Source organism: Apteryx rowi, unplaced genomic scaffold, assembly GCF_003343035.1.
Source record: "Apteryx rowi isolate R43461 unplaced genomic scaffold, aptRow1 scaffold_616, whole genome shotgun sequence".
NCBI classification, from domain to species: domain Eukaryota; kingdom Metazoa; phylum Chordata; class Aves; order Apterygiformes; family Apterygidae; genus Apteryx; species Apteryx rowi.
This window is the reverse complement of record NW_020450890.1, coordinates 67,009-84,335: the sequence shown is the minus strand read 5'-3', so window position 1 is coordinate 84,335 and position 17,327 is coordinate 67,009. Positions and strand designations below refer to the sequence as shown.

General features: G+C 36.4%; 1 protein-coding gene across 2 annotated transcripts in view; it reads left to right on the top strand.

Annotated features, from left to right (window-relative positions):
* Positions 1-15,772, top strand: part of MCCC2 (methylcrotonoyl-CoA carboxylase 2) — a 41,663-nt gene extending 25,891 nt beyond the window's left edge. The window contains exons 10-18 of one of the 2 annotated variants that reach the window (XM_026083835.1): positions 141-236; positions 1,497-1,569; positions 1,784-1,860; positions 4,972-5,038; positions 5,275-5,431; positions 6,192-6,306; positions 7,650-7,735; positions 14,406-14,459; positions 15,308-15,378. In XM_026083835.1, the coding sequence (XP_025939620.1) occupies positions 141-236; positions 1,497-1,569; positions 1,784-1,860; positions 4,972-5,038; positions 5,275-5,431; positions 6,192-6,306; positions 7,650-7,735; positions 14,406-14,433 (699 nt within the window). In that variant the 3' untranslated portion in view covers positions 14,434-14,459; positions 15,308-15,378. Of the gene's footprint in view, positions 1-140; positions 237-1,496; positions 1,570-1,783; positions 1,861-4,971; positions 5,039-5,274; positions 5,432-6,191; positions 6,307-7,649; positions 7,736-14,405; positions 14,460-15,307 lie in introns of both variants that reach the window. The other variant, XM_026083834.1, reaches the window with a different exon arrangement.
* The last annotated feature ends 1,555 nt before the right edge of the window (positions 15,773-17,327 follow it).

Sequence of the window (17,327 nt, the reverse complement as noted above, 5' to 3'; positions counted from 1 at the left end):
ACAACAAGCCAGAAAGAAATGTTGATGTGGTTGCTGAAGAGATGCAGTTGGCAAATTAATTTGCATCTTTAGTTTATTTAATCATAATGTAGGACTAATAATTCCTTTGTTGTGTAAATTGTTTTGTTAAATTGCTACAGGTGACTATAGAACCATCAGAAGAGCCTTTATTTCCTGCTGATGAAATATATGGAATAGTTGGTGACCAGCTAAAAAGAAACTTTGATGTCAAAGAGGTATGAATATAAACACGAGACACACATGCACATACATGTATATGCTCAGTTTTCTTGCTGGAGGTCACTGTTTATGTCATCTTTGTTTGTCTGGCAGGAATCTGATTCTGGGCATATAATGAATATTTAAATGTAAAACCTTTTAATATATTTTGGATGGTATTGTCTAATAGATCCATTACAGTGGCAATGTGATCTTAAAAATGTAATGCTTTTTGGTTGTACTTTTAAGAAGGATAAGCAAAGATGAGATTTTGATAGTAGTCCAAAAAAGCTGCCAGGAAACAGTGAGCTTTTGTATTGGCCAAACATTCTGTAGACTCAGTTATTTGGATACTAAGTGATACCATAGTTTTCTTTTTCTGCTAATTCTGTGAAGTCGAATATCAAATGTTTAAAGATTTATGGAGGTATGAACATACTAAACAATTCAGTGCTCTCCCAACTGCATGAGGACACTATTGTGCTCTGCTACAGATCTAGTAGTATTTATGTGCCTCAGTACCTTCAGAGACCATACCCTCCCCAATCCTCTGCACAGATCATATTTGAAGCTTTTTTCACTACCAACTATATAGTTATTTTAGAAAGCGWCTTAGCGTATGGCACTCCTGAGATACTTCGTTAGAATTTACTAGGATTCACTTTGCATTAGGGGGGAAATATATGAACACTTTCACTGAGTCTCACTTATATTACAACCTGGAAAGTTTTAATAGCTTGGATTTAGGTTCTTTTAAATTTGAAATATCACCTGGCAAATGTCTTACTAGTTACAGATGTATATTTATTTAAAATGCTTCTTTGTGTCTCAGAGAAACCTCAGAACAGATTTTTTTTTTTTGTATGTCAAAACCTTAAGCAAAGCTGAAAATATACTTATCTCTAAGATATCTCATGCCTCAATATATTTTTGTCTTTATGAAGTTGAGTTTATTGATTAATGGTTAATATACCCAGAGGTACTGTTTTTTGTTGAAATGGAACTGATCAGAAGAACTTTCATAGTGTACAATTTTAACTATTTAGTTACAATATTCTTAATCTTGAAATTCTATTTTTTCATTAGCAGGTAGATAAATCACACTTTAAAAAATGAATGAGCTTTGCCTGCCATCTAGGCTATTTATATGGGGTGTTGCTTGACATTCTCTAAATGGGAAGTGTTTATTTTAAGTTGGATGTTAGCATGTTCTTTCTAAACTAATTAGAAAATATAAAGGATTAGAGTCTAATTTTATTTTTCTGTTTTTTCTTAAGGTCATTGCTAGAATTGTAGATGGAAGTAAATTTGATGAATTCAAAACCTTATATGGGGATACTTTAATCACAGGTATTTAAAAAATATATTAAAATTATTCTGCATATATTCCCACTGGTTTTATCCCAGCTTGATTGATTTTGTTTTGTTCACCCATTGGCATTCTTAATAATAAAGTTTTTTCCTCAAAAGAAGACTGGTTGTTGTTATCAAGGGAAAGTATTATCTATATATTACAGTAAAATAAATATACCTGAAAATGTGTAAACTTACCTTTCTCCTTCAGGATTCGCAAGAATATTTGGTTATCCAGTAGGAATTATTGGAAACAATGGAGTTCTCTTCTCAGAGTCAGCAAAGAAGGTACTTAAATAGGTTATTAGCTGCTTTGCAGTCCAGAAATGAGAGTTCTTTTGGAGAAATAGCTCTTGAAGTAGCATTTAAAATGAGAAACTGCTTTAAAACATGAACATGGACTGACTGCGAAGTCCTCAAGTAAACAAGAAATAGCTTGATAAACTGTAAAAATAATTGACTATTTTAGAAACAGTTCTGTAAATGTTTCTGATGTGAAGTAGCTAGGTCCACAGGAAAACAGTTGCAAAAAGAATAGTTGAATGACAACAACACAGTTGAAACATTATATCCTGAAAATTACGGCTATTAAAATAAAGTCCATGCTGATTGCTTAAAAAAACTATTAGTTAGGATTTTTAACTTCTAAATTGAAGTTCTGCAATGCATCACATCATTGTTTTTCCAATAACTGGAAAACTTCCAGCCTGGATTATAATAATCAGTTCACTGGTTTACCACAGACTTAATTTTCATACTTTGCCTTGACAGGTCCTGGATTAGACTATTGAATATAATAGGCACATATTTTTTTCTCATTGTCCTAAAAACTGTGAAGTAAAACACCTGCTTTGTAAATAAAAGGCCATTTTTGATGGCATGTTGTAAATGCATTGCAATTAAGTGTGTTTTACAGTTTGAGCTCAGGACTTGAGGAACGCCTTAGAGCTTCTGGCTATGGCACAGTGGTTACTTACCTTGTTCTGTGTTGTTTAGATACAAATTTCTGTATTTTTTTTCAAGACACTATTACCAATTGATTTTTCTTTTTAATAGAAATTATACATGCTGGTTTTCTTTTGGCCGGATTCTGAAACTAATGGTGAGGAAATCAATGCTGAAGATCTATATGAAAAAAGAGACTATTAGGAGAGATTTGGAGAAAGGAAGCAATTTTACTTGATTTATAAATTATTAAAATAATCCACAAAATTGAGTTTCATGTACTGGTGAATACTTTGAACTTTGAGCACTGCAGTAAGTGACACTGATTTCTGGGAGCATTTGTTTAATACAGTTCTTTCCAAATTGAAAATAACCCATTTCCCTTTTTATACTTTCAGTATTTCTCTGATGATTAGTGTTGCAACTTTTTTTTTTCCCTACCACTGAAAAAAAGTAAGGAACTCTTCTCTCTTTGCTCACCTTTGCTGATGTATCAGTACTGTAAGGGGAGATAGTCAAGTATCACTTATTTAACAAGTGGAGAGAGACCTTCATCTGTAATTTCATTTCTTTAAGGGTCATAATCTAACAATATCCTTTTTTTTTTACATTTCTTTTGCATTTTTTTGTAATGAGTTTAGAAACTGTAAAAAAGAATTTGTATGGCAGAAATACTGTGCTGTGTCCTTTTCTCATGAAGATCTCTATATTTTTCAAGTGCTTTTTTGAAAAAGCTAGCTAAAGATTGTGCATTATGTTTTTTTTTACTATTGTTTTCTTTTCCTAATTTTGGTTTTGTATTGTGAAGAGATTAGGGTTTTTTACAGTTGCTGTGCTGCATACCTTATTTTTTATTTATTTTTTTACCAGTAATGTGTAAATAATCTGAGAAACTGAGTAAAAATATTATATATTTATTAAATGGCAAAGTAAGTGACATAAGTTTTACTTACGTAAATTCCAGAATTTTAAGCAGCAGCTTGATCCCGGCATCTCTCCCTTCAGGTTTATTTTGCTATTACTAGTGAATAGATTCAGCATTGCAGAACTACCTTTTTCAGTTGGAGACATTTAACTTGATTTTTGCATTTTCATGTTACTTACAGTATAGGAAATATGCATATTGCTTTTCATGTATAATGAGATGTAATAGAATACAGTAAAGAGAACATAGTCATTACCAAGGATATTTTAGATTCTGTGTAACCCCATCTCGCTTCTTTGCTGGTTTAGTAGATAATCTGGATTTTCGCACAGCTTTGCTATTTTTAGCCCTGTGCAACTGGCTAATGAATTCTTTGTCCCCAGACTTGCTTGCTAGTTTTTATTCAGCCTCAAGTTCAGTAGGTTCATGGGATGCCTTGTTTGTATCCTAAACCTTCATCAACTGTCCAGCAAAAACGTTAAAGTCTTGGAATGTTGAATTTAACTGGAATGTTAAAAAATTTAACATTAAAAACTTGGAAGAACTAGCTAGAATGAGACAGATAGCAATGGCCAGCTACGCAGAGGCTGAGTAGCTGCAGGTAGTTTTGCAAAAGATGACTTGGATCCAGTTTGTTTAAGTGCAAAACAAAAACAAACAAAAGCAGAAAGGTGGAAAGCTTTTACAGTTTCTGGAGCATATTCCTAGGTCACCTTTCCTTCTGAGGTTTTGTCACAGTCCTTAGCCTGACCTGTTTTTCTAGAATACCAAACGCCAGCATCCATAGGCTGCTGTTAGTGGCTTTCCTGGTACACAAGCATGATGTGCCTTTGCTTTTAATTAACCCCAAGTTTAGCAGAAACAATTATCAAGTTGCAGCTTAAAGCTTTACTGATTYAGATTATTTCTAGCTGAAACAAAGGCTTGGAATCTGTTGTTCTTATCTTTGCCAGAAAAATTGTCTTTTTCTAGAAAATGGGGAGAAGAAGGAGGGCTAAAAAAGACAGTATTTTCTGTCTGTCCTGAGAAAAGGGGAAATGTTGCAACAATTGGAGGGGTGGAAGGCAAAGAYTGTATGTGAATCTTTCCCAGTTTCATTGACTGTATGTGGATCTTTCTTTTGTACAGGAAATGGGGAGGTTTTTTTTTTTCTTCTGACTGGCTGTCTAATTTCCCTGACACCGTCTTACAAAATACCATGTCAGAAGCTGCACTATGAAACTGTCTATGGTTTAAACGCATATTGGCTAAGTCAAAACAGTTGAGCTTTCCACTATCAGCAGTAATACTGTTCAAGGATATTATTTTTGCTTTACCCTTGAACTTGCATGCTTTTGTCATCTTCTTGCTTCTCCTAGAGTGAATGAATGTTTTGCAGCTGACTTTGGGTGGAGCAGAAATAGGCCAGCGTTTTATGATGCAGATACTCCCATGGACTTCAGGGGAAGCAGGCTGTCACAGACTTCAGAGAGTGTTGGTAGTGATAGCTTCACTGATACAGCATTTAATAGCTTATTCTTTTTTCCCAGGGTACACATTTTATCCAGTTGTGTTGTCAAAGAAATATTCCCCTTGTGTTTTTGCAAAATATCACAGGTGAGTAAGCTCAGTGCTGCGAAGTTTTGCTACGTTGTAGGCTGTGCTGTTAGCAGTTGAGGCTATAACATTTAGACAGCATCTTTGTGCTTGTTCTGTCTACATCTCTGACCTGTCTGGAAACAGCCTGTTTGCAGCTATCTACGGTTTGTTCTGTTTTCTGTTTTTTTTGCGTGTGCTCTACTGATGGCATCAGGTTACTGAGGCTTTTCTTTTTTCATCTTGTAACTCATTAGGTTTCATGGTTGGTAGGGAATATGAAGCTGGAGGGATAGCAAAAGATGGTGCCAAGATGGTAACTGCTGTAGCCTGTGCCAGTGTACCTAAAATAACAGTAATTATTGGTGGATCTTATGGTGCTGGAAACTACGGGATGTGTGGAAGAGCATATAGGTAAGTGTTACTTAGAGTTATGATAGGAGATAGACTGTCACGAAACTTTAAAATACCATTGTGAAAATTATTTTAACTTTTGCAGTTGTCCTATTTGAGAAACAAGAAATTCTCAGTGAATACTGTTATAAGTAAATAACAGCAATAGAAACCTGTAGAGATTGCTAGGCTCGTAATTAATTAGGTGACAGAGAAGATCTCCTGACATGTAAATGTCCAGCTTTTCTCCCGTTATATTTCTTGGGGGAAAAATTTTACAGTTCTAAGCAATCAATAGGCAGCATGGGCTGGTCCTGGACTCTGTGCTCATGTGAAGATTACCTGCTTGTATAAAAAAAAACAACCCTCATCCACTTTAATGGGTTTGGTTTTATGAGTAATGTTTGCAAAACCTCTAGGGATTTCTTTTTTTACCCTTTGGATATGACTCACATTAGTGTTTTTGATTTTTCAAGACCACTAATACTATTAAAGTTGTTGCTGATATTTTTTTAGGAAAAGAATTCTTGGGGATGTATAAGATGAAGGGGAGTCAGAAAGGGGGAAATAAATTTTTAAGATGCTTGATTATGGGGAAAAAAGTAGGATTTTTGTATTTTCAAAATGTTGCAAGCATTAGAGTACATTAATTTGCATTCATTAAAAGTCAATAAAATGCAAGATTGTCATTAATAAAAATGCATTTTTAGCTGAGTAAGTATAAGTTCTTTACCAGGAAGTTAGGCAATGTTTTATTTTAATGTTCAATATTATTTTTCAGTCCAAGATTTCTTTATATGTGGCCAAATGCTCGCATATCTGTGATGGGAGGGGAACAAGCTGCAACTGTTTTAGCTACGATAGCTAAGGACCAAAAAGCAAGGGAGGGAAAACAGGTACATCTTTCTTCTTTCATTTGCAGTACTGTCATTATCATTTACTCTTTCACTGGAGTTGCTCACACTAGGAGCCAGGAAAAAATGTTGCAGAGTGAGACACCAGTGAGCTCAGGTTCTCTTAATGTTGCCTACTGCACTGGCAAACATGAAGCATTCATTAAATGTTACTGTTTTCATCTAAACGTGAAGATCATTCATGACATACTTTGTCTTCACTTAGAAATATTTTTCATGTCTCCATCTTTTTGTATTTTGTGCACCAGATCCATAGTCCTGCCCAAGATGAGCAGCCAGGGATCCCCCCCTATGTGGGAGTATGAGGAGGAATATGTGAGAACAATGTCTTTCCAATTACTTTTGAAATAGGCAGCTTTATGGAAAGCTGWATTTCAAATTATTCAGTGACTGAGAATTATGAAGCTTATAATAGCAGAAGCCTGCAGAGGCTAGGAAAATAGTTTGACTTGCTTCACCATTTTGATTTAAAATTAGTGGTATTTTGTTTAATAATGCTTTCCAGTTTCTCTGTATGCTACTTTCTGCTGTGCTTTTAAAATTATATGGTTTATGTTTATATTGGTGCCTTGGTCATGTAAGAAGTGATTTTAATATGATGTATTAAAATTGATTAATTTATCATGAGTAGTGACCAGAATAATGAAGCAGTATATATGTATCATCTCTACAATTCCTTATTCCACTCTACTTGGCTTTTCTGTGGACAGAATATAGTCATACTTATCTCTGTCTCATTTTCTCAAATCTCCAGGTTTGACAGATGATGCCCAGCCAGTAGACTGAGGAAGAATAATTGTAGTTAATGTCAGTAACATGTGTTAGAGGCTTGAAAGTTTTCTGAATTACAGTGCATTACAGTGAATTACACTTTGGATCCTGGAGGAACCCAACAGGAGAATGGCACAGACTTGGTTTATTAAAAATCTTGCCAAAGGCAGGTCAGAACAGTGTTTAATGAGTAAAGTAGCTTCAGTAGTTTTTCAGACGCTAATCCCCAATCATTCTTTTACTTAGTTAAGTCTATTAATAAAAAGCTCATCTTATTATCAGCAGATAAATTAGATGGATAAATATAGCTTTATTTTTTTCCTATATATTTTTACTCTCATCTTCCCCCCAATTTTGAAAAGTGGTATTTTAATTCCACTATCAAATATATGAATTTAATAGTTGTAGGTAAAAAAGGGAAAAACTGTGGAGACAGGTTTAGGCAGTTTCTTCTTGTCTGATGCTGTATATAAAACTCTGCTTTCATTATGGAAGAAAGTATTAAAGAATTTCTTATCATGTCTGTGTTTGTTTATTCATATGTTTTATTACAGTTATCTGAAGCAGATGAAGCAGCTTTGAAGGAGCCGATCATTAGGAGGTTTGAGGAGGAAGGAAACCCTTATTATTCCAGTGCAAGGTATCATATAAATGACTTCTTCTCCAAAACTTGATTGTAATCACAAGACATAACAGTAACACCTAGATCTTGGTGTTGAACAGCAGAACAAAGCAATCTGCAACAAAGGTTTTGTTTGAAGTGCAGGAGTATATCACAACAAACTGCAAATCAATGGTTTGTCTATCTTGACTCTGAAACTTTGYAGTGCATGCTATTTCAGAAGGCATGCATTTACAGAAATGAGCATGCTGGTTCCGTAAGTAATGATACAATAGGGAGGTATTCTCTGCTGATTCCAACTAGTCTTCTGAAGCATGGAATTTATATTCTATATATTTTATTCGGGATAGGTTTTATATCATTCTCACCACCACAGTATCAGCACTTTCTAAAGTCCACTGAGCAGTGTGGTGAATGCCTGTTGTATCTGTTCTCTTCTCTCCGAAGGACAAGCATATTCAGTGCAGTGTCCCTTTTTGGATGGAGTTTTTAATCTTTGCTTCTTTTTAACATGCAAGTTTAAGTGTATTTAGGAAAAGCAAGATGAAAGGTATAGGCCTTGCACTTAAAGTAAAAAAAGATGAGGTTGGTGGTGATCCTTATTTCCTGGGAAGTTTATTCCATTGTTCTTGGGCAGCCTATGCTCCCCTCTCTGTGGTAAAATCGTGTCTCTAACCCAGAATAATTTAGTTACCAACGATTATCTTTGTCTCAGAGCTTCAGCAGCTATATATATCATAGGTAAAGGCTAGTTTCAGGATTTGTTCGGAAACCAGTATCAAGAGCAGTGCATAGCTTAACACTGAGATTAGCCGATTTATTTTCACTCCTGTGCACTCCAGCTTGAGCCTTAAACACTGAGTACTTCTAAGTGTAAGTATATAAGCAAAGTATATTACACTGTCATAGTGCAGACAAAGGTATGATTGTCTGAGTATATAGTATGAGCTTCATGTCAGCAGTGAGTCCAAGAGTTACTTCATGGATTGAGCTGGCCATTTGTGACTGTAGACTTTCAACTAAAGGAGACTGATGCGTCTGTAAACTTATCAAAACATATTTTCCTGCCCATTAACATCACTTCAATCTTGCCAAGGTGCAGCTTCCAATAAACAAGGAGATTTTGTTCCAAAATTGATGCTGTCACATGTGATGACAAGCAAAACTTCGTGATCTGCGTGTTGTTTAACCTGCRTATTGGCTGCATGTATGTTAGGGAGAATTTATTTTAGTGGGAGTCTGCAAATGCAAGAGGCCAGTGGTGAAGGAGCAGTTTCAGGAAGACCAGAAGTCATTTTGACTTGTTGCTTCTGCCACTATTTTCTGCTGACCCAGAAATATCTCAGGCTCACGAATGGTAAATACTATATAAAGTCCCTGAAAGAAGAGGAGGCTTATCAACAAAAAAATCATCTGTCAGTGACATTTTCTGGTCTGAATCCAGATAATACTTGGCCTTAGGATGTTGGTTTGGTTGAATAATTCGTAGATGATCTTTGACTAGCTTCTCTGGACTACTTTATCCTGAGACATGGTGCTCAGCAGTAGGTGGCAAAACTGGTGACTCCAGAAAGTGTTTATTGGACTGTTGCTTATCTGTGATTGAGTCATTGGCTACTCTGGCAAAGAGTGGCATTAGCTTTTTGATTCTTTCTCAAACTAGGGAGGGCATGGCTTGTATTTGCAAGGCTCAAGTAGGTGACCGCAAGGCTTCTTGGTAGCTGACTGTATTGGATTACAGGAATTCAGCTAGGGCATTAGTTGCATATTCATGTTTTAGCTGCATATTCATGTTTTCTGAGAAGTTTTCCAAAACTACCATGGCAGTTCTTGGCAGCATTTGGTGCTCAGTTTTATAGAGTATTGGTAAATCACCAGGAACTAGTTAGGCTGACGGAGGAAAATGGCATCCTGGAGTGTTACTTGTGGAAGCTAACTTGGATGCTCTCCTGGCCTGTGATTGTTCCTCTACATTAGTTTCTTTCTGTCTGTACTAATCTGTTTCTCCCCGTTTTTCTTCATGTAGTATCCAAAAACTGAGCAGGCTCTCAGCGTGTTAGTGGTTTAGGCTAGCATGTAATAATAGGGTTTTACTGGGCCTGCAGTTCTTCATTTTGCAGAGAGAATACTGGTCTCTTATAACTGCCAAGTCTGCTGTATATATGTTTCTGTGTAGCTGAACTATGATTACTGATGGTTTGGTTACCTGCAAGGTGGGAAGTCTGGAAACATAATCTGAATAAAAAGTGGTTGAAATAGGATAGATTTTGGTGCAGACATCATGGACAGAATTCGGCTGAAGAGGTGGGAGCAAAGATTCTCTAAATGTACTAGAAAAATCAGTAAGAGGAGAAGTTTGGGGGCTTTTTTATCTGACTTGATATATGTTTGAACTTCATGTGTGTCCAGTCTGGTGTATCAACAGCAGCGTAGCAACAGTGAGCTCCTTCATGAATTGTTTGGTCTGTCATAGTCTGAAAAAGATACAAAATTTGTGATAGTTTGACTCTGTTTTCCATTGGAATAGTGAAATGAATTTAGCTGAAGTGATCTTACCTGAGGGATACACATTCATCTGAAYGTTTGATCAAATATATGCCTTCATCAAAGGAAAGCTCACGCTGTTTTGCCCTGTCTGGTGCAGTGGTGGACTAAGTATCCTCCACAAGATAAGTGGGACAGGGTTTGCAGTGTCATCTAGGCAGATTTCAGTGGTGCAGTCTTATAGTAGGTGGGGCCATGGATTCAATGAGGGCTTTTTGTTTTGTCACTGCTTAGTCTCTGGCGCAGGCCTACATGGCAGCATTGCAGAGCGTCATCACAGGCATTCGCAACTTCTGGAGGTTGTATACCTACGTACAACCCAAACCGCTACTGAATTAGTTTGTTGGGGGTTTTGCACATAATCCATGAGGATACTCTTATGAAATCCTAACTTGTTATTGACATGGACTTTTTGGTGACACCTTGGTTTTGATTTTTTTTTAAATCTTTTTAACCAATTTGAGTTCCATAGGATTTCCCTCAAACTGGGAGATACCTTCATCTAGTGTCAGCTGTTAAAAACTTTTGTCCTGACTTTGTACCCCGTAAGGATCACGGCTAGCATCACTGTTATGAAACCGCATGCTTACCCCTCAGGCAAGAAGGAAAAGTGAAAATACCTGTTGTCATCTTTTGTAACTAGATTTTAAGGAGAAAATTTTCTGCTGAAATAATAACATTAAAAAAATTAGTCAAACTGTCTGTATTTGAACTGAATCCCTACTTTGGAGGAGAAAATGAATGCCTTGAATGTTTTATATTTACTTCTTTTGACGTATTCACTGGAAACAGAGTCATAGTCTCTTTGTACTCAGGATTGAAAATAATTTGATTTATTTAACATTCAGTATGTGTATATTAGTGGTATTAAAAACTCATCCTCTCCCACAAACCAACAGGCCATTGTCAGTATTTAGAATAGTAAGTTACTAATCTGTAATAAAATAGTTTTACATATAAGCTTAAGGCTATGATTAAAAAAAAACCTGATTTTTTTTTTTTATAACATCCAGTGATTTCAGGTGTGAAACCTGAGTATTTAATACCAGCTTTGTGCTCTCTACTGACCATCATTTTCCAGTGTGTTTTTCCAGAATATCTGGCCATTTTGTAAAGTCAGGTTGCAAATACAGGAGGCATCTCAGTAAATAACCTAAGTTTGCTAGGGCTTACGCAGTGTTCTTAATGTTAGGTGGCCTGTCCTTCATTAAAGAAGCAGGGTTGTTACATACTTCATCTGGTGCTGCACACAAGCCCAGCTGATACTTGAAGTCAAACGTCTGAGCTGAACTTGTTCTGAGGTTCATCTGACTAAAAGTGATAAAAGTGCAATGCCCCTTGCCACTGAGCAATGCATGTGTGACAGCAGTGTGTGACTGGCTCAGATCGAGAGTCCAGGTTGTTTTTTCTCACTCTCATCCACATAGATGTAATCTGCATTGTCTTAATTGCTCTCTGCTCTTTTGTAGAGAGAATTGGACATACTGGTATATATTCTTATTTCCTCTGCCCCTGATTTTATGCCTTCCTATCATGCATGTGCCTTGTTCCTTCTTTTATTGCTAGTTCCTAAACAAGATCTCAGACCAAAAGCTCAAAAGTTTTCATTACTGTGGAGCAGCTGCCAAACCAGAAACAATCCCCAATGACGTGAAATACCACTACAGTCTTGGCGGGAGGTATTCAACCACCTGTACTTTGGAGCCAGCCCATTTGTCAACCAAAATCAGCAGTTGCTTATTGGCCAGCACTCTCTGTAATGCAGGGAGAAAATGTAACCTGCTTCCTTTGCTCTAAAGGATGCTTCCTTTCTGGTCCCAAGTGTGGTAATAACAGTTGACTGTCTACCAAATGTCAGGGTACAGTCTTGAAACTGAATTCTAACAGGCTTGGTTTTCTCAGACACTAACTAGGTCCCTCCCCCAAAAGAGCAACAACAAAACTCTGACGAACAGCTGTGCATTACTGAGAGAAAAGAATGGTAAGCAGGGACGAAGCCTGCTTTCTTTATTACCACTCAAGAACAGGCAGTTTGGAAGTGCCCTCATGCTGTTCCCTTGGCAAGGGATGGGGTCTTACTCAGTCTGCCACGCCGCTAATGGCCATGGAGATTGATGTGACCCTTCCAGTTGACTTCATTAGGCTTTGGATCAAGGTTTGAGCAGTAATAATGAAAGGGAAGGAAAATGCCTTAATGATTGTAAAATAAAAGCAAATTTCCTTATTTACTCTGCATATATAATTTTGCTTGTAAATTATAACTTGTTTTATGTGCAGGGTGTCAATACTGTTCCCCATATTTGTATTTTCTAATCGAACTTCAATCAGTTATCTGATCAGAACCTTTCATACTGAGCATTCTTAATTAACAGGAGTCATTAGGCAGCACCTTTCTTAATGAGCTAGATTAATCTGATTACAGGTTTCCAAAAGGAGTTTAGTCAATTTACATCATAACAAATTACATGAGCATTTAACTTTTGGGGGCTGTTCACTTCTTTTACTCGCAGCGTCTCTGTTATGAACGTTTTATGAGTGTAGATGTGATTCATGTTCTAGCAATGGGGTTTTAATAGATAGTTTAATTATTAATGTTACATTGCAGTAGAGAAAGTAGTTTTCTTTAAACAAAGAGAAGCAGAGGCCAGGGGTGACTATATGAAAGCAGCTTCTCTGTTATGCAGTGTCAAATCTTTATGGTTGTCAGTAAAAGTTAGTGTGTTGTTACAGAAAACAAGCTTGCTATAAAAATGTGCTTCATGTTTGGAAAAGTGTTTATTATGGTGGTAATCACTGTAAAATTGCAGTTTGGAAAATATCACACTAACTTGGTGATTCTTTTTTAATTCAGTTTATCCCTGCACTCCCCAAACCCCCAACAGATGTGTTAAACGCTTTCACGAAGTGTGAGGTACTTCATTCAGTTTCAGTGTTTTTCATAAATAAAAAAGTTCATCGCAAATACAGCAGATCAAACAAGCCTGAAACAGTCAAAAAGATCAAATGTACTTTAAAATAGAAATCACTGTATTTGTGATTATTCTTACAGTCAAATGTTTTTACAGTCCTAAAAAGACAAAGGATTGGTGATTGATTTGACCTCACAAAACTACTTTGCTGATTATCCTTATTCACAGGGTTCTTCTCCCTCCCTCCCCCTGATTAATCTGACTAAATTTATCAAAACTAAATCAAGCTTTAAAATACAAGGAAAAGGAGGGAAAAAGCTTATGCATAAGATTTTTGGTAATGTGTATTTCATGATGTTAAAAGTGTAGGAAATGTTGCATCTTAGTCATTTTATCATGTTAGATTATGTGAATAGTTATAACCACTGTCTTGGGTGGGGACACCCCAAACCTGTTGACCTGACTCCAAGAAGAGTCTCAGTAAAACCTAGTTAAATTTGGTCCTGGGCTATTTTGAACTGGCAGACTCCTGTCAGCCAGGTCAGTGTGTGCCACAGCTACTCTGGTGTAAAATTTCTTAATCAAGCTTTTATTTTCAGTCTCAAGTGTCTCCCCCACTCCAAACCCTTTTGTCCTTTTGTACTTTAAGCTGCAGTGCTTTTCTGCTTCCCTCTCTGTGGGAGCTGCTCCATGATGATATATATCTGCAGTAGAACCTTCTTTCTGAGATGAATATTTTTTCCCTCTGATGTGATGAGTATTACTTTAACAGCAAATGGCAAAGTAAAGCAAAGATGGAAAACAGTTGCAAGTGTCTCCTGGTGACTTGAGCTTATCAGCATGTATTATGCAGAGTTTGCAGTCTTTTGTGGGTTTTGGTGTATTTGGTATAGAGAAAAGTGTGCAAAATATATTGTTTCCTATCTAATTAGATTTTTTTCAATTAATCTTCAAACAGTAGAAAGTTGACAACTGGAAACTTTAGTTAGAAAGAAATTGTTATGCTTTCTCTTGATAAAATTCAGTGTTAGCTTCCTATTCATGATCCTTTCTTGTAGTTTTAAACCACATTTGTTAAAGTAGAGCAGCTGTTTACAGACACAGAATAAACCATTAGACATGACAACACTGTAATAAGTTCAGAAAAGAATGCAAAACAAGTCTCATTAGCGAAAGGTGGGATGGGGGAAGAGAATCACTGTTTTAACCAAAGATACTATGCATATGTTTTGCAGACCCTGGTTAAAATGTATGCTGATTTAAGCAAGACCTGAGTTGTGACAATAAGGGTAGTGTCTTGTTTAAACATTGCTGTATTAATAATTGCTGGGGAGGTAGTAGATGTACAATATTAACAATTTTGTGGACTGCTGGGGGTTTTAACACGGGTTTTATTTTGAGTAGGATAGAGCTGAAGGATATATCTGCCACAAGTACTTTAATTTTTGGATAACATCAAAGAGACTGTTTACAAGTGATAGTGAATTTGGAGACTTGGGGATTTGGTATTTGCTCAGAGTTTTTCACATGGCATACCTTCATAATTTAATTGCCTTGAGGCCTGTACTAAGGAGGGTATTAGCTTATATAGTTTAGCAATGGACTTCAGAAGAAATAAATACAGTAATGATTGGAAATACCTAAAAATTTACTCTGACTCTTTAATGATAAAAGCATAAACACTTGAAACATCCTAATTTGACAACTGAAATAATCTCAGTAACATAAATAATGAGGTGATTTAGTCCTAAAGTTCCAGCATTCTTAATACAAAAGGATAATTCCTTAACAAAAAGTCATTTTTCATTTGAATATTAAAAAATAAACAAGTTCTCTTTTCTCTAGGATGATGACTTCATACTAAAATAAGTGTGAAAATTCTCATTTAAAATCTGTAGATTTGACATAGTCCCTTTATCCAGAATTTATACCTTGGTCTAGAAGACAGATTGCACAAGTTAAAGAATGCACATCAAACTATTGCATTGATGTTAAGGTGAATTAACCCCATGGCTTGAGACATAATTTATCTCTTTAGTCTTCTCTCTTTAATATAACTATTTTCAGTTTTGTGTGCTTGAAGACCTACCTGCTGTAAACTGTATACATTCATTTCCTTTAATTTTTTTTTCCCTAGATTATGGGATGATGGAATTATTGATCCAGCTGACACAAGACTGGTTTTGGGCCTCAGTCTCAGCGCAGCACTAAATGCACCTACTAAGAAGACAGAATTTGGGGTTTTCAGGATGTGATATAAATGTATACTACATGTCGTAATTACCTGTGTATATTTTAATTGGGGCTAGAGAGCAAATTAACTGCAGTGTTGAGGTGTTTTAAACTGATTAAAGATTTATACACTACTATTTTGGATGGACATGTCCTAATTATATGTTTTCACTAAATAATCCTCACACTGTGCTTCAGTGTTTTAGCACTGATTTCAGGTCAGTCACTGGTAGTGCTTGTATAACACCACAGTGTCCATTTGGTGAATAACTTGTAACTTCTGGCATTAAGTTAAATGTTTGACAAGAAACATTCATGTTATCTCTTAAATAAAATTGTGCAAAATAAAATCTGCAAAATAGGCTGTATATTTGCTGCTTATTGACTCCTTTATTTCTTTTAATTGTTTTGTATGTCTCCTGTAGGTGCAATCCAACAACAGCAAAAAAATCCACATTCACTAGTAAATAATTTTTGCAGAACATAAGTGCAGTAAGGGCAGCCAGTAACTTCAACACAGCATGACATTATAGATTTTGTGCAGTTGTTAGCATTTTGGCCTTTCTCTGGCTTTCATCCAAAAACCATTCCTCTTCTGTGTCATTCCCTGAAGTCAAAACAGCAGAGAATCTGATGGACGGATGGCTCCTTCTGGAAGAGCGGGAGATGGCATGCTAACATTTGTGGGAGCTGCAGGTTGCTGAACGCTTTTGAAGATTGGGATTGGCTGCTGACATGTTTTAACACCTTGCTTAGTGGTGTGATCCCTCTGGCAATTTTAGATTCACAAAGACACAGCAGTCTCCCTGCATGGATCAATGCTTGACTTGGAGCACATGCCTGAATGCCACTTTTGGGTTGTTAAATGGAGTGATGGAGTGCTTTGTTTAATCTTATTTAGTGTAATTTTGTTGCAGTGTAATGTTTTTAGAGAATTCAATGTGTGTCATTTCATTTGTTCTTTTCAGATATATTGTACCTTGTAGAAACTAGCCGCTTGGTGTGTACTTTGCCTAGAATAAGGAGATAAATATTGTGCTGGCTGGGACTAGGAATGGAATTTTACCTACACTGGGCCTATGGGTGCTCAAATACCAAATAGATGATGGCTAAATAGCAGGAATATTTTTTACTGAAAACCATCCATCGCCTTCCTGCCTTTAACTCTTTGGGTCAGCTTCCTGAGTCTGTTACCCCAAAGCCACATAGCCCACTCACTTAATGGTAAGAGAGTGGTGAGACTGGTAATGAAATCATTCTGAGCTGGAGACAGTAACTGATAATGCTGAGATGTAGATAATGGAAGCAGATATGTTTGTGAGGACCCTCTGCGAATGCTAACTCCCTATTGCTTGTTACATCTGAAAGGACAGTTACGTTTATCAAAATTTCTTCCTCTAAATATGTGTACAACCCAAGTCAAAACATGTCTGTGAATAAATCAGGCAGTTCTGCCTTAGTAATACCTATCTTTGGAAGCATGTTAAACAAATGGCATTCATCAGCACGAGCTCGTTAGTATTCTATCAGCATGTTCCAGTTAGGGAAAGATGCAGAACGGGACTTACATTCAACACGAATGATTCAAAGATTCACTAGTGATTATCACTTCCCCCTTGCATATGAAAAAATCTTGGAAAAGCTTTCCACGTTAATGTGCTGTGTTTCATATATAGACACTTACTATGCATAATGCACACTGGCTCTACTGGCACTCTGGTGGAAGAGACAGCCCCTTGCATACTGTCATCGGAGATTTGCAGAAAAATCTTGTCTTCTGTGGACTTGCTAGAAGTGAAGTGTATGACACCATATCTATACCATATTTGATGATGTTAACAGGTGTATTTACACTGGGGCATTATTCCTTTTTATAGGTATTCTTGCTTGTTTTTGTTGCTTACCCATAGGATCTCTTCCAGATG